This window comes from Dysidea avara, chromosome 2 (genome assembly GCF_963678975.1).
Source record: "Dysidea avara chromosome 2, odDysAvar1.4, whole genome shotgun sequence".
In the NCBI taxonomy this organism is placed as follows: Eukaryota; Metazoa; Porifera; class Demospongiae; order Dictyoceratida; family Dysideidae; genus Dysidea; species Dysidea avara.
In genome coordinates this window covers 49,421,624-49,446,835 of record NC_089273.1, presented here as the reverse complement: position 1 = coordinate 49,446,835, position 25,212 = coordinate 49,421,624, and the positions used below count along the sequence as shown (strand labels likewise).

General features: G+C 38.6%; 1 protein-coding gene across 1 annotated transcript in view; it reads left to right on the top strand.

Moving 5' to 3' along the window:
- LOC136247543 (uncharacterized) overlaps positions 1–24,724 on the top strand; it is a 42,800-nt gene extending 18,076 nt beyond the window's left edge. Inside the window, exons 3-4 of the mRNA XM_066039300.1 lie at positions 22,045–22,096; positions 22,147–24,724. Coding sequence (XP_065895372.1) covers positions 22,045–22,096; positions 22,147–24,071 — 1,977 coding nt within the window. The 3' untranslated portion in view covers positions 24,072–24,724. The remainder of the gene's footprint in view (positions 1–22,044; positions 22,097–22,146) is intronic.
- Positions 24,725–25,212: the final 488 nt, after the last annotated feature.

Below are 25,212 nucleotides of genomic sequence, written 5' to 3'. Positions count from 1 at the left end.
CATTATTTTCATATTTCCATTTTCTTTAGATAGCCAAGGAATGGTAAACTGAAGTTTCAGCTCTAGAAGCCAAGCACTTTTGAAGTGACACTACTACAAAGTGGTAACAACAGAACTAAAATCAATTTGTACAGTGACAATACAGAATATAAACTACAGGCACTTAATTAAATGGTCATAACTTACGATTGCAGTCCTCTACCAAGATGCAACTTGCATCATCAGATTCTCCATGAACAGGCGAATCCATTGCTACATAAGTTTTGTCTTCCAGACTCTTCCTACAACCACCGCCAGGTGAAATTGACAACACGAGAACAAAACTATGGTGATCTGCTTGTCCAACACAAGGCAGACTAATGCTCATACGTTTTGTCTCCTTGGGGGTACAGACATGAAACAAAGATTTACAAACTCCTATTGCTTTGGGGATCACTATGCTATCAAAGTTTTTGCTATTAGCACCTTCCTTCATTGAGAAAGAAGCACTCAAAAATTCCAAAATATTTCACCCAAAGGCATTGTGTTTATAAAATCAGGGGGAAACCGTGGCTATTTTACATGCGTACAATTACACATGAAATTACAAATTGTGACTATAAACTATAGCTACATGTATAACAACTATGATGTGTCTAAAACAACGAGAGTACAATTATGGGGAAAAGGAAAAGTCATCATCCAAACCTTGTGAGCCCAATATCATAAAAATAATCCTGGCATTGTTTGTTCAGCATGAACACACTGAAAGTTGTTGATGTAAGTTTCTCCTAGCCACTTTGGATTGAATTACGATCAGTAATGGGTCTAAGAATTGATGTTGCAAAAGGTGTCCTTACCCCAAAAGATTCCACAACTAGTGGAATGAAATCACCTCCTCTTAAAAGCTATTACTCTAAACACTGAGTTCAATAGCAGAGATTTGTTCACAAATGATTTGTAGTAATTATGTTGACAAATTGTAACCGAATCTGCAAGAATCCCACATGTTAGTGTAAACCTAATTTTATAGTAGCTACCTATAGAATGCAGGAGTTATATTTGATCCTGATTATCAACACGGCTATCCTGCCTATTTCGATGTCTCTGTTTGCAGTACTACTCAGTCTGCATATAATTTCCTCCTCTGCTTTCTGTGCTGTCCATGGGGTGGCTGCTGCAGCTGGATAGGTGGCTAAGGATACTACTGAAGTATCTGGCTCCTGTGAAAGAGCAGCTAAAGAAAATTCTGATCTTTTAACTAGCAAACTGATGTGGATATGGTGTGGCCAGCTAATAGTTTTACTCAATAGGATGCCATACTCTGCTGCTGGCATTTACACCAGATATAGGTAGTCACCTATCAGTCACCTTTTCATTTGGAAACAACTGGCCTAGTGCCTGTCTATAAAATGCTAAAAGACATACTGTAATTTATGGTTGATTTTATTCTGCAAAGTTACAGGGAAAGCATTAGCTAAGACTTCTTAGTGTAGTGACAATCAGAAAGCTGTTTTTCAAAATGATAGCATTGTACACAGTTCTCCTCACTATACCAGCAACAGAGAAAAGCTGCACATTACATACATAGGTAATCCTGCAAGCTACAGTGTATGCCTCTGCCTCCCATTCAATGATAAGAAGCTACTGCTAGCTCAATGCATTCTGTTTTACTTAAAGAACTATGTAAAAGCAGTTAGTTTTGATTACATGCCTTCTGCACTGCAGCATGCTACTGATGTTAGCTCCTAATCTCACATCCTCCTGATTACTTGAACTGTGCATTAGTTGAATCATAGAAATTTTGGCTTCACAAACCTTACTTAGATTTCTGAGATGAATGCATACTGAGATGTAATACAGGGTGTTTGGTTCTTCAGTATATTCGTATCTCAGTCTGCCCTGGAGGAGCTTTTAAACTACGTAGCAAAAGCTAATTACCTGTAGCTTTCTTTGCAACAGCCGTGTCGTTATCAGTATCAGGATTAAGAAAACACTTTCCAAACTGCAGCACTCCCTTTAAAGGGTTGATGTTACAGTATGTGCCTTCATCCTTTATATTGCTCACAGTTTGCCTCTCCAAAGACTGATTTTAATCACAGGTCCTATGGTGCCATCTTTTGCCATAAAATCATTCTGGTCGTTTGATATTGAAGATGTACTGAGTCTTACCTACATACTCTGATCTTGAGAAATATTACACACCCTTGCTCTGCAGTTTTATTTGAAAATGACAAAAAAAGCATGATCAATATTTTGATCATTGTGTAGCTATAACAAGATCAGTGCTTATGGTTACATACCTACAGTAACTACATTTTTTATGAATGCATCTCACACAGGCTAAAGTTTAATGCAATCATTCATTTATTCATAACAGGAAGTGAATATCTGTATATATCTATATTATTCCTCTCCTCTCCCCTTACAAGAATAGTAGAGGGTGAATGTAGCTAGCCATGGCTTCTGAGCATATATGTATCTAGGGCTGCACCGATTCTAGTATCGGTATCGGTATCGGGCCGATACTGCTGTTTTCATGAAGTATCGGAATCGGCCATTATATTGTTGCATATACCGATTCTTATCACGTGCGAGAATAAAACTAGCACAGTGGACACCTAAAAACATCAAGTATAACACTAATAGTTAACTACCAGCAAAATTGTGCTGATCTATGCCGAAAAACGTACGTGTGAAAACGCTTTACTGAGAAAAAGATCGATATACTTTAATAGAACAGTCAATAACTCTAATAGAGCAATCAGGTAGACTGTTTCAATATTAGAATATTTTGTGTTTTTGTAAGCACCATTATGATATTATCTACACTTCTCCAGAAGAATACTGGAATATCCACTGGTTTGAATTTCAGTGACTTCTTTCTCTGTGAATCTTGATTGGCTACTTCATTATAAACATGAACCATACTGAAAACGTGTACAAGAATACCATGAAATGCACTATATAATAAATGTGTGCACTATGAAGTAGCTACTTTAAGGTACTTGGTATCGGTACTTGTACTTGCAGATACTTCCCAGCTGAGTACTTGGTATTTGAAGTATCGGTAAAAAGTGGAATCGGTGCAGCCCTATGTGTATCATGGTCATAGTAAGTATATCATTATCTCGCTCTACTTTCAAACAATGCCCCTACAGTAGCCCAAGTACATATGATGTCGAATGATGCCACGTGGTGCCGTAGGGAATTTGATTGTATAATAGTCAAATCCTTATTATGGTTCCTGGGAGGTGAAGCTGATCACGCATTTACAGTAACACATTTGAAAGACATATGCACTTGGCGACATGGGTGGGTGTGTACCTTGAGACATCCAGGTACTCACACTACTGTTAACAAAATTATTGCCAGCCATTTTTGCATTAAAATCATTTATGTGATCTGCCACGTACAACTATCACAATATACTTTGTTCACTGAGTTTTCCAGTAGGAATGTGTGTGATTACACAGATGTATCAATATAAAATTTATCATAATCGTGATACCAATATTAAAATATTCATAAGGACCATCAAAGAGAGAACACCCAAACATTATTAATACAAGGGACTCCGTACTCACTAAATCTTTTGCAGTGGAGCCCTAGTGTATACACAAGAACATGCCCTACAAATACAGTGGATAGCTGATCAAAGCAATGAAAATCCCAGACAACAATGAAGCACACCTAAAACTACTGAATACTCATCCCTCGCTTAGTGGATAAAAGAAAAGTCAAAGGCTTATAAAAGATAGTAGCTTCGTGAGCTAATTGTGATGGGTGCATAGGTGGCATGTTCAACCTCACGAATGTGCTGGCCATATACGTGAGATTTGCATGTTTCTTTAAGATAGAATATAAGAGATGAAGTTGTTGGAAGGAGCAAGAGGATTGAAATTTTACTGTTATTCCTTTTTAGAGGTAAAATTGTAATCATAGAAGTTCACAGGAACCTCAGAAACTGTCCTTCATAAGCAGGTTAAATGTAGAGTGTACTTTACCCCTTTAAGCACTGCGTAAAAACTTATTTTCATCAGCTATCACTTGGACTTGCCAATTCCAAACTAATGCAATGCACAACCTTAGCACTGTGCTTGTGATCCATTTTCCTCAAATATCAACTCAACAAGTAAGCTGTAGCAGGTGATTACTATTCTATTAGACACCAGCTGTCAACCATTTGTTACAGAAATTACATACAAACATTTAAACAACAGTAAAAATTTTTTTCCCAAGATGGATTTTTTGGGATTTTGGATATGTTATTCTCCATTAAATTTCACACAGAATGATACCAAAATTTCTTTTATACCATTTTTTTCTGGGTACATGGCTTTTTTTGCATTTGACTACCGGACTACAAGTTCTATTCTATCCTCATGGATGGTTCAACAGATGTAGCAAAAATTGACGATGAAGTATTTCTGGTGCAATGATGTGATATTAACGGAGATGATGAAAAGGTTCACTCCAGGATGGATTTTTTTACAGTCTCCTGGCCTCAGAGTGCAGATGGTAAAGGATTGTTTGAATGTCTGCAAAGTGTTTTTCAGCATATTGGTGTTGCAGTATTAGATAAGGAGAATTGCAAAACTCTGGTTGGCATAGGTACTGATGGTGCAAGTGCAAACATCGCTGCTGCTGGGTTAAAAGGCTTGGTGGAGGCAGAATTGGAGTGGGTGTTTTGGACATGGTGTTTAGCACACAGACAAGAGCTTGCTTTGAAAGATGCATTAAAAGGCACTGTTTTTGATCTTGTGGATGATATGCTTATCCGTCTTTACTACATCTATGAAAAATCTCCTAAGAAATGTCAGGAATTAGAAGTCGTCGTCACAGATTTACGTGAATGTGTGGAGTTTGATGATGCAGTAGTTAGGCCATTGCGTGCAAGTGGGTCAAGGTGAGTAGCACACAAGTTAAATGCTATGAAACGTGTACTATCCAAGTTTGGGGCTTACACTACACACCTCACTACTTTATCTAAAGACCCCTCTGTAAAATCTGTGGACCGTGCCAAATTACAGGGTTACATGCATAAGTGGTTAGATGCGAAGTACTTATTAGGCTGTGCTTTTTTTGTTGACCTGTTGTCACCATGTGCTATTTTTTCAAGAGTACTGCAGGAAGATGATCTTGATGTGCTAGGTGCATTCTCAAGCTTGGTTCGTACTGTCAAGGAAATCAACAAACTTAGTGTTAAACCTTTGGAACAATGGAGAACTTACTGCACTACTATTACTAAATTGGATAATGGTCGTAGTTATCAAGGGCAGCAGTTGAAAAATGTAACACAAGCTAAATCATTTTTTGAGAACAACCATCAAAAATTCTGCACAACAGTAACGTCTTGCATGAAAAGCAGGCTGGCATGGTCAGATCTGAAACTTATTCGAGATGCTATTTTTGTTTTGGCAACCCAGGGATGGCAGAGGTCTTTAGACGAAGATAACTGTGAGAGTGAGGTTGAGGATGAAGCTGGGAAAGCAGATCCTTTGGAACCTATTCTCAGGTTGGGAGAAAGGTTTAAATTTCCACTGTCATCTGCTGGAGTAGATGTTAGCAAACTTAGAGAGGAATTCTGCGACATGCAATTGTATGCTACACAATTTATTTCTCTTTCTACACTGGATTACTGTGCCGTATGGTGGAGGTTATTTCATTGCCCTAATTCGTCTAGTTGGTCAAACATGCTAGCACTCTCACGATTGTTGTTTACATTGCCTATATCTAATGGAAAATTGGAGAGGATTTTTTCAGTATTGAAGATAATCAAGGTAGATAGGAGGTCGTCACTTGGGAACAACTCCTTGTGGGATATGCTGACTGTAATTGCAGATGGTGTTTCAATGAAAGACTTTGATCCTGATCCATGCATTGAATTGTGGTGGAAAGCAAAATCAAGAAAACCAGACCAGAAGAAACGAAAGGAATACAGGAAACGAACAGCTCAAGACAATGACTCAGAAAATAGTAGTGATGAGAGCAAAACTTTTATATTGGATGACTGGGACAATTGGCTTGGTCATGGTGAGTCCAGGTCTGTAGACATGTGACATATTTCAATGTATGTAAGTTATGTGCTCTGTACCTAGCTAGCTGTAGCAATAAATAATATCAGTTTTCTTCGTACTATACATGTAGTTTCTGCCTTGTACAGCTGTTCACAATTGTTGTTTTAGTGCTTAAGATAATACTGACAATAATAGCGTACAGTGTGATACCGTTGTATGGCGATTGGCAGGTCGCTCATTAGAAGCTATATATATAGCTTTCGTTACTATATATAGAGCTTTAGTACTCTAATACTTTAGCGCGCATTTAACATAGTTGAGGCGGATTTAAATTTGTCAGTTTGTGGACGTTTTAAGCAAGGCAAAAATTGTTGTGACGTCTGATGGAGTTTATTGATGTACATTGTAGTCTACTAAGTTCCTAAGCTGGAGATGAAACTAGAGTTTTGCTGGGCAGCAGATTAAGCGGCGTCACCATGAAGGCACTTGGACTCTGTGACCCATTCATTCATTGTCACTCGGCACGGTTGTGAAACCAATTTATACTAAGAAGGATTAATGAAGCAAGAGCATTATAAGACTTGGATAAGGACGAGGTGCCCGGGCAGACATCAGTGGGTCGGACGTTCCGGCAGCAACGAAAAGAAGTGTGGCTGCCGTGCTGAATTAGAAGTGATGCAGTTATGTTATGTAGTAGTATGTATTATAGTTTAGTGCCAGTGGCTCCTGTAATGTGTTTACTTGGTTAAACGTCGCACCGGCAGTGAGATTTTCAGTTTATATAAGTCAATAGCCGCAACCTTTTCACCCTAATCTGTGTGTAATTCTAAACTATATACTCTCCTGTTCCTACTCAAACTTGCTAGATGGGTGTGCTATCGTCGAGGTGTGGCGTTTAACCTAGTACACGTGCTTCATTTTAGGCATCCAAAGTGTAGGTTTACACTTAGCTATATAGATACATACACTGAGTAATTAGCAATTAGAGAGCACACAATTTGATTAATTTATTAGGGATCCATATGAAGATGGGTTCCTGAAATGTATGTGAATTGAGTCCAAAGTGCGTTCTAGGTGTATTGAATTCTGGATTGCTGCTGGAGGTAGTGTTTCTTAGTCTGGAAATCCAACAGCCATGGTGTACCTACAGAAAGACATGGTTTATGTTACAGTCCAGCAGTATTGAACATTAGTACTACGGTCAGAGGGTACCATGTGTATAGAGCTGTGTGGGACCCGCCAGTTGGAGAAGATTGCATCAACCTCGCAACGGACATGATCGCTATGCAATGAGTGTATGTAAGGTGGACAATGCTGGAGTAATTGTAGGCCACATTTCTCGTGAAATTTCCAGGATTAGTCATTATTTTACAAGACATGATGGCAAGATAACTGATGAAGTAACTGGATTGCGAAGATACTGTAGGGAGGTCGGTGGTATGGAGATCCCTTGTGCGTTGCAGTTTTCGGGGGCACCCAGAAATGTACAGATACTATGATGAGCTTTGGAAGAACTAGACCTACCAACTATTAGTGTACTTCCATAATATCATTGTACACTGTACATTTGTAAATTCAAACAGCCAAAGGTGTATGGTAAACTTTATACTTGAAATGTGCTGATTTACACGAAGTTAAGTAAGCATATCATTATAAATTCACTTCTAGGTAAGCATGATTATAAGACTATAGGCAGTATCAAACGGTACAGTTGTACCGTTTAAGTAGGAATCCAGGTGAAATTTTCGTGCGCCGCCCAAAATTCTGCCTTTAAAAATCATCCTAGAGATATCTTACGAGACGAAAATCACTTTTACGGAATAGTACTAGTCCATATTTATATATATAAAGCTGAAAAGCCGTCTGTCCGTCTACAATTTCGATGGCGTCCAATGATTTTCTTGCCAGCTGATGCACATATCGAAGCATTTTTTGTGCCAAACTAAGTGCTAAGAATTACCTTGCTTTTAAATGAAGCTTCTAACCACCGTCGTTGGTGATTTACAGCGCGATTAGTGCAAGGGTGCAGATAAAAATTCGCTCGAATTCTTTCTGTAAACCGCATGCAAACCACAAGTAAACACCTATTCCATTCAACTTAAGCATGTCTTGATAAACAACTTTTAAAGACTCTGTAACCACAAGTGACATTTTGTCCATGTGGTAGAGCGTTAGGCTGGAAACCGGTAGGATGGGACGTCAAATCCCAGTTGTATCACTTTTTTTTCTTTTTCCAAACCTTTTGGTTACAACTTTTCTTCATTTTGGCAGTCTTTTTGGTAACAGGTTTTTCTCACTCTACAGTGAAGACTGTGTATTAGGGACTGACCAAAAGTGTCCTGATTGTCAAGGTTTCCTGAATTTTCAGTTCAGTTACATGCTAAGGGATACTTTAGGAGCATTACCAAGTGTCCAGATTATGTAGGTGTCAAGTGTCCTGATTAACAGGTTCCACTGTACTGGTTGATAATAGTTTGTGGTAGCTAATTTTACTGCACAAAGGTGATGACAATAGGTGATAATAGTCAGTAGTAGCTTACTTATACAGTATTACTCATACAGTACTGTAAATGTAGGGATCATGGAGGATAGAGATGATGACAATAGGTTGTGGTGTAGTAAAGGGAACAGGAGGGAATGTTGTAGTATTGTTAACATACAAAGCTCAGCCTGCACTGTAGGCATGTACTGCACCCTACCATTATGTAGTTGCTTTTTGTTGTCAGTAAGTTAATTGTCATATGTATGGCCTACATGGCAGGTACTATACTAATATCACATAATATGTAGTTTACGCCTGTGTGGTAGACATAATATTATCTAATCCAAAACAGCCAAGCTGTAAAAAAAGAGTGCAGCCCTCAAAAAGGCTATGGTGAAAAAAGATGTGAAATCCAAGGTGGCGGCCAAGAAATGGCTGTGATGGTAGGTTAATGGGTTAATGGTAAAAATTTTAATAACAACAATTCAGGTGAATTTTGGTGCCGCTTGGTCTTGGCACAAAATTCACCTGAATTGTTGTTATTAAAATTTTTACCATTAACCTACCATCACAGCCATTTCTTGGCCGCCACCTTGGATTTCACATCTTTTTTCACCATAGCCTTTTTGAGGGTCGCACTCTTTTTTTACAGCTTGGCTGTTTTGGATTAGATTTCACTTCTTTTTGTATTTGTATACCCCAAAGCCGACCTATGGCCAGCTTTGGGGCTTTTTAAACTAATCTTTTTTTCTTTTCCACAGGAAAGAAGAAAAGATGAAGCAGATGAATACTTAAATATTTCTGATTTTATCAATAAATGTACAAATTATATATATATATATATAATACATATATTTATTACAGAACTCTACATGGTGCATGGTTTCTTTGCAACTGAACACTCTACAAGGTGAGTCCTTCTAGCTGATCTCTCTACAGGGTGAACTGTTTGTAACTGAACTATCTACAAGGTAACTTCTTCTAGCTGATCTCTCTACAGGATGACTTGTTTGTAGCCGAACTCTCTACAAGGTAACTTCTTCTAGCTGATGTCTCTACAGGGTCACTAGTTAGTAGCTGAACTCTCTACAAGGTAATTTCTTCTAGTTGATCCCTCTACAGGGCGATTTGTTTGTAGCTGAACTCTCTACATGGTGGTTTCTTTGTAGCTGAACTCTCTACAAGGTGACTTTTTCTAGCTGAACTACGTAGTTGAACTCCCTACAAGGTAACTTCTTCTAGCTGATATCTCTACAGGGTGAATTGTTTGTAGCTTATCTCTATACAGGTTACTAGTTTCTAGCTGATCTTTTGAATTCTTTTCAGGGTGACTGCTCTATTAGAGTATCTCGATCTCGCACTTGCTACACCAAGTTTGATTTCGTGTTATAACTCCGTGGCTTTAAGTCTGATTCTTCCACACCATTGAAGATCCTTTCTAAGATGATTACTCCATCTGTACGGTGAATTTCAAAGCATTACCCCAAGCGATTTTTCTGGTGGGCGTGGAAAGTAGTCGTTTTTCTATTAGTTAATCTCGATTGCATAATTGTTACACACTGTTGGTTTTTTCGTTGTATCTTCCTGGTTTTTAGCTCGATTTCTTTCAAACCACAAAAGGTTTGAGGTTCAATAGTTAACCTATTCACCCACCGATTTTCAGCTTCTTCCCGTAAGCGGTTTACCCTGTAGGCGTGACAGCATATTGGTGTTATTTTCCGTGAATAATCGCTAATAACTCTTTGCCTGTTTATCGTATTCCAGCCAAATTTGGTACAGAGATGCGCCTTTATATCCCCCTTCTGTGTGCCAAATTTCAAGGCAATCGGATATTGTGTTCGCGTTTTATAGCGGTTTTTGAAGTGTGCGAAAATAGGAAGAAAAATAAGATGAAGAAGAAAAAAAAACACGAATAAACTAAGCCAATTTTTGAAGTTGCATATCTCGGGAACGCTTGAAGCAATTTCGCTCAAATTTGGAATGTGGAGTACTGAAGTTGGAGGGAGTGTCCACAGCAAAAATCGTCTTGTTTCATCAAGACAGCACAGAGCTACGGAGGTGCGAAAATTGCATTTTCGTTCTTCCTGTCAATATACTCACGGGTGTTGTGCGCCAGCTTCTTGGGCCGCATGACACACTACCGTGTGTCTTGATAGGTATGGACAGGTAGTACAATATTACAGTTGTATTTGCTTATGTAGCTACACACAGCTTTCCTGTTTAAAATTATCTGTATGCTCACATCATTCCAGCGTACTTGCAGGATGGCCTAATGGTATTTAATGGTCTTTATTTAAAAGTGACATTCATTATACATGCAACATAGTTACATGAATTTTAATACATGGTTTCCATTACATGATGTGCATGCCCACAATATATTATAATGCACAATATGGCAACTTCTACATTATAGGGTAGGTACCTATAAATAATGTCTTTTGTGGTCAATCTTTTATCAAATGATGCTACATGTAACTATAGCCTGCATAATAGGACAGGTATTACAAACCGTCCACATTGTTCACACCTATGTGTTATAAGCATACACATTACTACAGTATAGTAGTTTAGCTACTGCAATTCTGCAAGTTCAGGGGTACCTGCATGCTTCCCATGATTTTGGCAAAATGTTGGTATTAAAATGTTACCACCATGTATGCTGCAGGGCATGAATGGCACTGATGTTTAATGCTTGGTTACTATTATAAAGTGATCCCTGCATGTAGGGCAGGTACCAATGCTAGTAGTACATAAAACAGCATTAAATGCAACAAAACGCTTACAGATGGCCGGATATAAATTTTTTTAAAATCGCCAAAACTTGAATTTTAGCCTCACTCACTAACCACAGTCGCAAGCCTAGAGCCCAAACGAAGCAGTGCACGGCCACCATTTTATGCCACAATAACAAACTCACCAGTGGGATGTACCTTTTGGGGTTCCGACGAGTGTGTGCCCTCTGCGCCTTGTCTTTTCTTTTATCTTCAATCAGGCTGCTTATCTTCTTCATCCAACGAAACCATATTGACAAATTTGACACCTGTGAAAGCAAATTTGACAAACAATGAATTTTCTGTATCAACACTTTCTTTAAACAGCATAATATACGCCACAAGGTTATTTAAGGCGCTTAGACTACGTTACTGTACGGAGGAATAGATTATATTCCTTACTGATATAATCTATGACGGAGGGTACTGTACGGAGGTACTGGTACTAGATAGCTTCATGATAGGTCACAAGATCACGCCCATTCTTCATTCTACTCATTATCGATCTATCAATTGAAACCATGATGACACACCCCTTTTGCATTAGCTGTATTTCAGTCACCACACACCTTCAATTTGGAAGGCTGACTCGACATACTCTATAATCGATCGAAACCACTCCCCTTTTTGGCAAGCACACATCTTGCAGGCTGCCTTGAGAAACTCTAACACAGCAGTCACCCTAATAGAACAGTCACATGTTTGTAGCTAGCTGTATGCCTTAACAAAAAACTAAACGAACTAGTATATTAAAAATTATAAATTTAAAAATAAAGTAGGAATCCAAGCAATAAAAAGTAGTGAAACAAGAGAAGAACAGTGGTAGCTATTACAGCATAGCTTGGTGGGAAATCCCTACTTTGGCATGGTATAGCCATTATTTTGTGTTCAGTGCCAAAGTAGGGATTTCCCACCGAGCTATGCTGTAATAGCTACCATTGTTCTTCTCTTGTTTCACTACTTTTTATCGCTTGGATTCCTACTTTATTTTTAAATTTATAATAGTAATAGTAAAGTAGTGTTATCACTCTCCAATCTGCTGCTGCTAGTGTATGATCACAACTGTTGAAAGGATCATCACTCTCTGATGCACTGTCATCATCAACTGTAACTCCATAAGCAATGCGCATATCTGGAAGCTCTTTGCTGCAACAAATCAAACTATTTTATGAGCCATCTAAAGCATTTGTTATTCCACACACTAAGAAAGACTTTTTGACAACTTCTTTTGAACCAAGACTGTCACTGGACTGAACAACCCAATCTACAACTTGTTGTTTATTTGTGGGCTTTGTGCAACTTGCTTCATTTTGAGATATGGCTTGCTGCATATAATCCATCCACTTGTTCCGAAACAAGCCTTTGAATGGCTTGTTCAAGCAAACATCCAGTGGTTGCACCATACTAGTACACCCACCTGGAATAACTGCTGATGTCACATTGTGTCTGGACAGTAATTCTGATACATCCTCAGTCATGTGACCCAAAAAGGTATCCCAGACAAGCAAAGCATGTCTTTTCTGAGTGTATTTAGTCAATATTCTCTTGATCCACACTTTAGTCAATGGTGCATCATTCCACGCCTTTTTCTGAACCATACCAACAGCTCCTTTTGGAACATGCAATTTCTTCAGTGCTCTTTTCTCTTTGAAGATAATCATTGGAGGAAGCATTTTTCCTGATGCAGTACAAGATAATGCGACTGTAAAATGTCATTTTTCTGCGCCGGTTGACTTGACTCTGATTTGCCTTTCTCCCTTTTTATGAATAGTGCGAGATGCAGGCATGTCAAAATATAATGGAGTCTCATCCATGTTGATGATCAATTCTGGAGAAAAACTGTGTGCTTTCCGCAACTCTTTCACTTGCTTCACAAAGCTCTCCAGCTGGTTTTCAAACTGTGCAGGCAATTTCTGTTGTATGCTGGTCTTTGCCCTATAGGATAAAAGAATGACATGATTTAACACAATAATTTCAAATCACACAACACAGAGATTGGGCAATGGCATTCTAACCTTAGAGACAAAGAGTGACGGCACATAAACTTCTCTACCCAACCATTAGAGGCTTTAAAATTTGGGTAAGTTGGATAGATTAATGCTTTAGCTTTGAGCTTTAACTCCAACCTTCAAACTGGTAAGTGCAGGTCTCTTTGCTTTAATACCCAAGCTAGCAAATTTTCATCAATTTCTTTAGAATATGTCGTGGGTCAACCAGCACCTTTCTTCAAATGCTTCCCTTTCCTGGAGGATGGAAACTTCCTTTTAGCTTTTGCACCAGCAGCAGGAGTTTTATCGACATCTTTCCATCCATAGATAGTTGATTGGGCTACTTTATAGCGCATGCTAGCAGCATACTCTGAGCATATTGTACAACTGTTATTATTTGACTGAGACTGTATGTTTTGTATGACCAACGTTTTTCTTTACCACAGTGGGGAGAGCTTTAAATACTGTCTTGACGTGAAGCACTAGCGAGATCATTTGGAGACAGCTTTTTCTGTGAGTTACTTTTGCTTCCACGGGCAGGTCGACATGGTACATCCGTTGGCTCATACCTCCGAAGAAATTCTGGATATTCACGTTGGGACGAGCCGGGTGCAGTTTCTTTAGGAAAGTAATCCAGTATGGTCTTGCGTTGCCGTTTAAGGCTAGGTGGCTTAGGTAACTCAACCCCAATACATTCAATATCTGAATCCACACTACTGTCACCATGGTTTAGTTGGCGTGGTTCAACATTCGTTATAGTACAATCTTCAATTTCGCCACCTGACAGTGAGTCTCTTGATTTCTCGTCACTAGTTTTATCATACCAGGAGGTTATAAGCGCCAGAGGCACGAAGGAGCGTAACACTCAGGGTATAGCTGTGTTCTATCTTTTGTTAATGAAACATGTCCTTATAAAGAGAGCAGTAATTTCCTGGGCTGTGCTTGGTTATGTTAACAGGTGCTAGCAGTTAATATGCAGCCATAGAGTGTCAGTAATACTGGTAGGGTAATTAAAAGAATTATTTCAACACAGCTCTGTTTCTGGTCCTCAGTACAGCACAGAGAGCTTACAAAACATATGGCTACTTAGTTCATTGTTAAGAGTTGTTCAGTCTCTTTTAGTTTACAAATAGCACACAAGTACTTAGACTCATCATGGCTTCCTTTGAAGATAAACAGCTTGATGGTGATGATGCAATAAATCACTGAGTAGCAGTGAATATAGGATGAATGCCCTACGTGAACTGAGGTTTAAATAATTAGTCAAATGTTGGAACCACTAGTATCACGCTCCTTCGCGTCTTCGGCGCTTATACTCATCATCAGATTCACAAAGAGATAAAAAGATAGCTTCACTACTAGTATCTGACAACATGAAGGTGCAGACTTACTGCTCAACGTGGCATACTTGCCAAATTTTTTTAGAGAAATTATTTCCCTATTGTAATTAGGGTGTCGAATATTTAGAGAACTTACGGTAATTTTTTTTGTAAATAATTTATTACCGGTTGAACCCACGCATGCCGCATGTGAAATGGCACTGCACGCACCAATTGTCGTCTGAAAAGTAAAGTATCTATTACGCTTCGTTGTCAGGTATGCTCAACCCATTACGTAGCATTTGAATAAAGAACTGTTTGAAAAGCACCTGTGCAATCGATGCTAGTGTTGCACCGATATGCATTTTTTTACATTTGCCGATACCGATTGTTTCCCTATTCCTGTAACCGATATGCTGATATTTACCGATATTCTTCAATTCTTCAGAACAGAGGAGGAGGAGGAGCAGAAAATCACCTAAAGTTTATGTGTATAAACTGCATTTGTAATGATAATGTAATCAATTAATTAATTGCGTGGGCGTCCGACTTTTACAATGTTTTATACAGTTTTGCTACTATCTCCTTTCATGGAAAAGGAAGCCAAGTAGTTATAAAACAGCTAAGCCAGTGTATCAAACAGTGTTTTTAGTGGGACTACAGACCCTTTGTGAAGAGTGATCAACTAATTGCGTGGGCGGCCGATAAATATACACAGCCTATTATAGCCTTGCAACCATACTTGTGCAAACAAGCAAGCCAAAATAGTTACAGCAAACCACTTACTGCTACATTCACCACCTTCTTTACTTTCACCTGTTCATTGCCATCAATTTAACAATTGATTGTGGGTTTCGGTTAATCGGCAAATTATTTCCGCTTCGTAGCCGATACCGATACTTGTAAAATTAGCTAATATTGGTTGTTACCGATAATTCAACCGATCATTGGTGCAGCACTAATAGATGCATACCGAAAGAAATGGTGCCGCATGCCCCTTTATATCAATTATCCTCGCAGTTATCGTCTGAAAAGTGAAGTATCCATTATGCTTCGTTGTCGGCTATATATTCAATTCGTTACACAGCAGTACGAATCAAGAACTGTTTGAAAAGCACCTCTGCTATCAAAATAGCCACTATGACAAATACGGACGATTTTCGTTACAAAGGGAAGCCATCACATGCTATCACCAAATTGACACTTTTCGCTGTCAGCAAAGATGAATGGGACACAAAGGAGGACACTGGTAAGTCCACGAAGAATGCATTGTAGGTACCACTGTATGCCAAAAGACACCTGTCAGGCTGAAGAGACATCGAACAGTTACAAAATCAAGCCCATAGTCTTAGCCGTTATCGAGTTACGCTTGTCTGAAGGTATCAGTCAGTCAGTCCGTCAGTCACTAGAAAATTCTGTTAAATAAATTTTTTTATAAAAATTCTGTAGTTGAAAACGTAATGTAAAATGTCTAATTTTTTCTTACACAGGTGTGTTACTACTTCATTTGTTCACTTCACTTCTGTAGGCTCAGTGAGCTTATGAATGGGTTTACACTGTTCAACTCATCAACAGCTTCAATTGGTTTAAGACCATGAAAGTGAGGAGAGGGTGTACTCGGTTGGGTGGGAGCATGTGATGTATCCATGTCAGTAGCAAGAACATCAATGATTTGTTCAAAAGATCGTTTGATAAATAAAGTCTTGAGTATCTTTGAGGACAGCAGTAAACTAGCCACCCACTTATTTAAGATGGCCTACTTTATTCCACGCACACTGAGCTGAAAACAGGCTTTCTAATAGTAAACTAGCTCTTACAATGTTGGAGAGATTTCAATGTTTGAACTATGACTGCTGGTAATCTCGGTTCTGTCTCTCGTTTTAAATATGAAACACAAAGATAAAGCATGCACTAATAAATTAGAATACTTGGCCAAAATGTATACCACCTGTATAGTTATACACAACAGGACTATCACAGAAGGCAAGTGTGGACCATCCTCTCTTCGATTACTCTCGGCAATAAAGTTATCTGATAAGTGGAAATTGTAATGAACCTATCCATGTAATGCCCCACCTCCTCAACTGTGGTAGGGTGAGGATTTGACAAATTCTAGTGTCAAATTTCCCAGTACTGGGGCAAGGAAACTCATCAATACCCCCACTGTGTCCCCACCTCATAAGAAAGATTTCTATAGGGGATTTGATTTACGTATAAAAATAATTTATACTTCTGCTGTCAAAAGCTCCAGGGATGGGGTAAGACGTAGATGTCAAATCCCCAGTTGGTGTATGGGGACCTCCAGGGGTGGGGTGTGTCGGTTAACATTGATAGGTGCATAAGTACGTTGTGGGCTAGTCCTTGCATACTGTTAGCAGCTAACGAGGGCAGTGGCAAGGGGTGACACACAGGCATGTACTGCGGATAGATCTGTGACGGTGGTCAAACTTGTAAGTCACAGGTCCTACCATCAAATTCATGCAAAGTAAACACCTGAGTCAAGGACGACAATTTTATAACCCACAATTGAAATCACTGGGTTGTATCATCACTAGCAACCACGCCCTAGAAGATCACAGAAATATCTGAATACCTTGCAGATAGACACCTGTCTGATACGGTCACCTATGCTTAAGGTCAGCCAATCTTACTAGCTAGTCCTAAAGTTCTTGTACATCGATCATCACTCTTGATAGAATTGGTAATAGCACCATGTAGGTTGTGACCAAAGCAAGACAGTCTCATCCAGTCCAGTCTTTATGCCGCATTCACTATATAGGCCCCACTATCTGTTGTCAAGCAAACCTGATTGCTTTCTTCCAATTCCCAAGCCTCTACACTACATCTCATAGCTTCTGCTAGATTTTCACCAGTGTGATCCTCTGGCATGAATGAGGTTTGAAGACACCTTGACCTTAATTTCCAGTTACGAATAAAATGGACTGTGTAAGACAAGTTAGGCTTCATTCCACAAATCTGTTGTTGCTGAAAAATACCTCACATCACTGATCTCTGCAGCTACTGTATCCCTGGTAGTCAAACAGTACGGTAGTACTGTTTAAGTAGGGTTTGCATCAAAAGTGACGTGCGCCGCCAAAAATACTGCCCTTAAAAACCAGCTTAGAAACTTCTTACGCGACGAAAATCACCTTTACGAAATAATGTTAGTCCATCTAACATCAAATGTAGCGTTAAAAACAAGAAAACACTTACTGGTGGCCGGATATAGAATTTTTTAAAAATCATCAAAACTTGAAATTTCGTCTCACTCACTCACTCACTGACCACAGTCGCAAGCCTAGAGCCCAAAACGAAGCAGCGCACGGTCACCATTTTACGCCACAACAACAAACTCACTGGTGGGATGTGCTTTTTGGGGTTCTGACGAGTGTGCGCCTTGTCTTTTCTTTTATCTTCAGTCAGGCTGCTTGTCTTCTTCATCCAACGAAACCATACCGAGGCATTAATTTTCCATATCAACACCTGTTTCTTTAAGCAGCATAATAGACGCCACGAAATTATTTAAGGCGCTTAGGCTACGCTACTGTATGGCCTCCGACTGTACGGAGGTACCAGTACTCCACGATAGGTAACAAGGTCACGCCCATTCTTTATCCTACGTATTATCGATCTATCGATCGAGACCACGATGACCACCCCCCTTTTACGACGCTAGTTGTATTTGTGACCACACACCCTCAAGTTGGCTGATTCGAGATACTCTAGTCTAATAATCGATCGAAACCATAATGACCACACCCCTTTTTGGGGCAAGCACAACTTCGCAGGCTGACTAGAGATACTCTAATACAGCAGTCACCCTAATAAAACAGTCACACGTTTATAGCTAGCTGTATGCTTTAACAAAAAAATTAAACAAACTAGTATATTAAAAATTATGAATTTAAAAATGAAGTAGGGTTTCAAGCTATAAAAAGTAGTGAAACAAGAGATGAACAATGGTAGCTATTACAGCATAATTCAGTGGGAAATCCCTACTTTGGCATTGAACACAAAATAATTGTTATACCATGCCAAATTAGGGATTTGACACCGAGCTATGCTGTAATAGCTACCATTGTTCATCTCTTGTTTCACTGCTTTTTATAGCTTGAAACCCTACTTCATTTTTAAATTCATAATTTTTAATATACTAGTGTTATACAAAGTTGGGATGGCTGTCTTGGTGAAGTACTTTCTAGAAGGTACCTCATATTGCTTGTCAAATGTGCCAACAAGTTGTTGGAATCCAGACTTTTCAACAGTATAGATGGAGCCATATTCTTCGCCAAATATATTGTGTCGGCATCTGTAATCTGTTTCCATCGTTTCGACTTCTCATTGTACTTCTCCATTTGAGCGAAAGATTCCTTGATGCCCATGGTTGCTTGTACTTGGGCTTGTGCTGTGTTTCCTCTTTCTTTCTGCTGCTGCTGCTTTTTAGCCTTGACTGCCACGTCGTACATAGCTGGATGCTTTCTTCGAAGCTGCGAAAAGAAGTTGGAGATGTTCTCATCATGCACTACTTCTGATTGTTAACAGTACAAACAAACGTTCTTCCCATCATTAACACGGAAATGTGCCCAAACTACCAATTTAGTTTTATCTTTTCGTCACACTGTATCAATCTTCTTCTTTGTCAGTTTATTCTTTACTCTCCTCGTTGTCCACTTCATTGGCATTCATTTTGTGCAGGCACATTTCTTTCGGTATTCGGTTTATTTAAATAGCGTACCAGTATTAAGTTAATACCGTTGTTAACTACTAATGCCAAATACCGCTCAATTCTACTTGCAGATCTGCCCTGCCAGAGGCTCAGTACATTGACTGTCTTAGCTTTTTAATCCCACGATTTACTGCAGCAGCTATTATTAACATTAGTTATCATTTTTATTAATTAAATAACATGATCACTGCTTTTTGATTAAAACATAAAAAGAACCAGTCTTAAATTGATGTCCATATAGTTAATGTTAACTTGTGTGTTCCACATTAACACGTGTAGCCAATGGCCTGTTGCAGAAAGTTGTAATGCACATCTGTGAGCATTTCTTATACATCAGATGGGGGGAACATTCTACCTGAGTTGCAGTGAAACTGGGATGCTTTCTTTGAATGCACTCCAAATTTATGTGGTAGTAAGCATTTGCCATTTTGAAACATTCTGCACTACTGTGAAGATTAATGTATGAAAGAGATTCCCTGTATCCCAAACATATATCATGTAGAGGAGACAAAAGTCCCTTGTCGCTATTCTTGTGGTGCCCACCTTTATCCCCTGTACACACTTTAAGGGTGCTCGCTGATATTTGAAGCCGTTTAAGTGCCAACCCAGAAACCACATGCGGTTGTTGCATCATAATTGGCATTACTACGCATACTTGTAGTATCCATGTTAAGCGCCTGTGTTTTGCGCCAGAGAACACGAGGAAGAGCAGCATGTTTTTTACTTTAAAATTGTTGCTGAAGTGTTAGCAAATGATTGTCTGATGGATCAAGAGTTACACTAGTGTGAATTAGTCTAAAAGTAAGTGTTATTATAAGGCGACAAGTGTGAACGCATGTTTCGCTTGTAGCTAACATGCGTTCGTGCCTTGTTTTCTCGAGTGATAGGGTATGCTGGTAGTTTGTATTGTAATTGTAAGCTGCTTATGTAGGGGACTATGTTACCAGCTGGAATCACAAGGCGTTACAAGCTGCTGATGATGGCGTGCCTAGCGTAACCTAATGAAGAGCGGCAGGCGACAAGTGTGAACGCATGTTTCGCTTGTAGCTAACATGTGTTCGTGCCTTAATAAAAATCATGAATACCACAAGTAAAAGTACTAATGGCAATCAGATTATAAATACACTAGCATTGGTACCTGCCCTACATGCAGGACTATTTCACATTCCACAATGGCATGAACCACTGCATTGGGAATGAAACATTAAAGATCATGTCCTAAAGTATCATGCATGCATGGTTATTTCTTGTATAAACCTTATTCGACCATCATGCAAGCACTAGTTAAACATGGGGTTAACTAAACAGCAGAATTGCTAAACTAGTAATTATTAAGACATATGCAAATTATGTGGTGCGGTCCTTATCATGCAGGCACTGTAAGGCTCTTACTCTAATAGAACACATGGGACAAACATACAAACTGCACCTAATTGGCCTTCCCATGCCTGCCCTATACTTATCAAATGTGCTACTGTATACTTTTCCAACAGTCTATATGCGGTGTAGCAATACCAGGAAGCTATGAACTTGCTATGAGAGAAAAAGTTCAGTTAGAAAAAGTATGCACCAAAAAGGTGTATAAAAAATTAATTAAAAAATAAAAATAAATGAATAAAGAAAACAGGTTTTTTTTGTCACTAGTGGGATGTGAACCCACACCCTATACAGCAGTAACCACTACCAGCTGAGCTGTTTATCGTGTGGTTAGCAATGGAATGCAGCTGAAGTTTTCTCTACATCATGGCCTTCAAGGTGCTGTAACGGACAAAGGAATGCACGTACAATCTTGCAATAAACTTTGCGACGTAGCCAGATAGTGAACGTTTCATTTCACGTGTAAATCGTGTCAATATGTGCACAGATTGCCGAGTAATCTTCGTCAATAGCTGACACATGAAACGGTGTGTCACAAAAAGGTGGCGCTGAGAAGAAAAGAAAAAGTTGTCATGCGTAGGAATCAAACCCGGGACCTCTGGGTTAACAGTTCTATGTGCTAGTGCTTTTGCTGTTTGTTTGTGATTTTGACAGGAATGTAGCTCAAGCTTTCTTCTACACCAACACCTTCAAAGCTTTGTAGAGAACGAAAGGAAGTATGTAGCTGTTTGTAACAACAAACTTGGAGTTGAGCTTGGAGTTGAACTTGGAGTTGCCAGATGATGAGCACTTAATTTCATTAAAGTCCCGTGTCGATATGTGCTTTGGTTGTTGAGTGACTGATAGTAGGCTGGCACAACATAATAAACTGTTAACCTCAGAGGTTAACTTGGGCATGCCTTTGTGGTCAGTACAAGCCAAAAACACATAACTTAATTACATGTCAATACCATCATGTCTGGCCTCCATCCTAGCCCAATGCTAACACTATAAACTTTGAAAGGACAGTATTTCCAGACAAATTCAATTATAGGCTGACACCTGGTGTGATTGACCGGAAATTGGAACGTTAATTCGTATACTATTTTAAACCAAATAACCACTTTGTGGATGAATAAAATAACCTAAGGTGCTAAAATAATACTTAGACATATAAGTTGGGCAGGTTTTCATGCAGTTGAAATGTACTGTGTATTTGGGAGGGTCCTTACATAAACAGTACAAACTTACTGTTTGATGTACCATGGCCATGAAGGATTTGCCTGATATATATGTCCGTGTCCAAGGGCCGTGGCCATGGTATAACTATTAAAGAATAAGTTTATATTGTGATATAAACCTTGTGATTTATTGATCAACTTGTTTTGTTTGGTATCCAGGGAGAAAATATTCCACGTATGGAGACATCTTCACATAGCAGTACCGGAGTAGGTAAGCATGTTTATGTGTGTTTTGTAGTACTTATGTGTCCTCATTCTTAGGTGAAGTGGAGATATGGGTAAAGTGTGTTGATTTTATTGATCGTCTCGAGTGTCCTTCGTCCGAAACTGTCAGACAACTATTCATGAACTTGGGCTTTGAAATTGAAGATTTCCATGATTACCTTATAACCATATATAACAGGAGAATTTTAGGGTATACAAAGTTGGGTACGATTGTAACATCACAGGATCACCCCTTGACTATCGTGAGATTTTCATGTTACATCCAATTTGAAAGTAAACCAGCTTGCGAGAAGTTCTGTCGCCCATCCACTGCAATATTTAAATTACGGGAAAATGACAGTCTTCAAATTGCATTTCACAAAAGAAAAAGAATTGATCAAAAGCTGGAGATATGGTCACTTTTCACTTCCAAAACTGAGCCACTTATTTTCAAGGATGTAGAGCTTAAACTTAATATTGATGGTAAAGAGGTAACCGTGAGTGATGATTGTGACAGTATTCAAACAGTGATTCGGGAGAGCAGTAAAAATGTTGGTGCTAAGCTGCAATCTACTGCTTACAACTGTTTGGGTAGAGCAATAGACGATCTCGACACATTTATTCTAGATACAAGTTTAGAAAGCAGATGTTTGTATCTGCGGAAAGTTGAACCAGGCCCTCCACAGTATTTCCATTCCTCCTCTATTTCACAAGCAGCAAAAGAACCACCTACAACGATCACAAAGTTCTCTCAAGAGTTTGAGGTATATAAAAATTGGCTCAGTTTAAGTATGTATGAAAGTTATTCTGGTTCTCCAATACCTGTTGCTCAACAGTTTTCTGAAAGGTTTGTGAGTTTAATGAAAGTTTATCAGTACCAACCTAAAGTGTTGGATAGCTTAGAATATACATATTCTTCTGTATTTTCCCAAGCGTTGGACAGATTTTTATTTGAAGATGTACGAGAGGGATGTGTTCTTCATCAGCCTGTACTGGTCAAAGACTCAAAGCATAGCAACAGACCTGATAGTTACATTGCCCAGTTGGAAAATGGTGTACCATCTTCACCTATCTTGGTTTCTGACTTCAAGAAGGATCTTTGTGAATATAATGTGGCTTACAGTGAAAGTCTGGGTTATTTTCAGTCAGTTGTTAGTGTTGCTCAACTGTATAAGCCGATGCTTGTAATGCCATGCACGCCAGACAAATTATCATTGTTTTTGTGCTGGCCAATAAATGAAAAAAAACATGCTACGATTAAAGTCTGCGAAGTGATGAGTGATAATTCAACAGATTTAGCAAAATTTTTTACTGCTCTGAAATATGCTGTTAGTGCTGTTTGCAATTGTAAGGGGTCGTTCAACGTTGAGCCTCAGAGAAATGTTGTACTGAAAGATGTTTTGTATTTACCTAATGTTTATAAGCGCGATAACCTTGTTTATAAGCTGTTTGATACTTTCATTGGCACTAAGCCTAATGTAGAGTTGGTCAAGGAAATTCTTGGTGAAAAGTACTTACAAGGAATGAAAGCTGAAAACTTAACAAATGATGGCCGTTTCCAACTTTTACAATACCAGTATATTCCTGGTATTCGTAATACTGATAAAACACTTACTCTTGGTGACTTCAAGCCGGTTGCTAAAGCACTTGACCTGCTCCACCATGCCAACTATGTACATTCTGACGTAAGGTTGCCCAACATCGTATTTACTGATGGTGGAAATGCCAAGTTAATTGATTTCGACCTCACCGACTCAGTTAATACACCGTATCCCAATGGCTACAATTTTGACTTTGAAGAACGCCACCCAGAAGCAAAAAAGGATAGATTTCGAAAAATAGTTCACGATAGATATTCCTTGTATTTCATCATCACCAACGAAGTGAGCCTCGATGATCAACAAAAGTCTTATTTTGCTCGGCAGTGGAATAGAGATACTGAACTGTTATCTGTCATTGAATATTGTTGTAGTTTTAGTTAACTTGAGTAAAAAGCCCATATTTGTACAAGCAATTAATAATTCTGTAGTAACATACTATAAAGATAAAAATTGTTTATCCATCTGGATTAAGACTCGTGGAGTTGTGTGGCCAGTAAAGCAGAAAGCTCATGCCATAACAATAAATGACACAACCAGTACATTTGAGGATTTTACAGGAACTAACATTGTACAATCATTAGAGTTGATTGTTAGTTTCTCATTTCAAGATTTTGAAAGTGTGATGCATGGGAGGTCATTATTCTTTATAGTTAGAAAATAACCCATCAATACAATGTTAAAACTCTGAAAATCAATAACTATGCATGTAATGAACATTTTGAGACATCTACATTAAATTGTACAGGTGGAAATGGGAAACTAGCAATCAACTTTGCTTGGCCTTAATGCTATTGCTCTGAAAGTCTAGACTTAAACACATCATGTCACTATAGCAACTACCACATAGACAATGAAAACAAATCCATATCGATTGCTTCCAGATTGAAGTAGCCGATGTCAACAGGACCATTTAAAAAAAATGGTTTGATCATAACAGTTAGCGGTTACATGCCTTGCAACAGTTTTATTCCACAAATTAATCAAACAAGTGTTGATAAAATAACTCTGAATAGCTGTCAAAATGACAAGATTTGTTATTTTATTTTTTGTAACACCCAACAGTCAGAATATTGTTGATTTAACAATCTGAATTATCACTGTGATATATTAATAATTGTTCTTTTTACTTTAGCTCTTGTAATTGTAATGCTACAATAGCATTAAAATGGTTCCCTCTCAACAATGACCAGTTCTTGGTGTCACTTAAAAAATATTATAACTATGTTAGGTATAATGTAGGCTGCTTAACTGTGCTTGCTTCTGGTACAGTAACTATATCAGGTGCAGACTAAAGAGTTAAGGGACTGAGCAAATTTGACATTTGAAGCATACAACAGACATGGATGTTGTTCTGGGGGTCTTGAGGCATGCTTCCAGGAATATTTTCAGATTTTAACACTCTGTTATAAAATTTTGGACTATTTTTTTACTGTTTGGCACAGGTAAATAAAGTAGCTAGCTAGCTACTTACAGTTCTTAAGAGAAATACGAAATATGGTTGTTCTATTAGAGTGGTTGACTG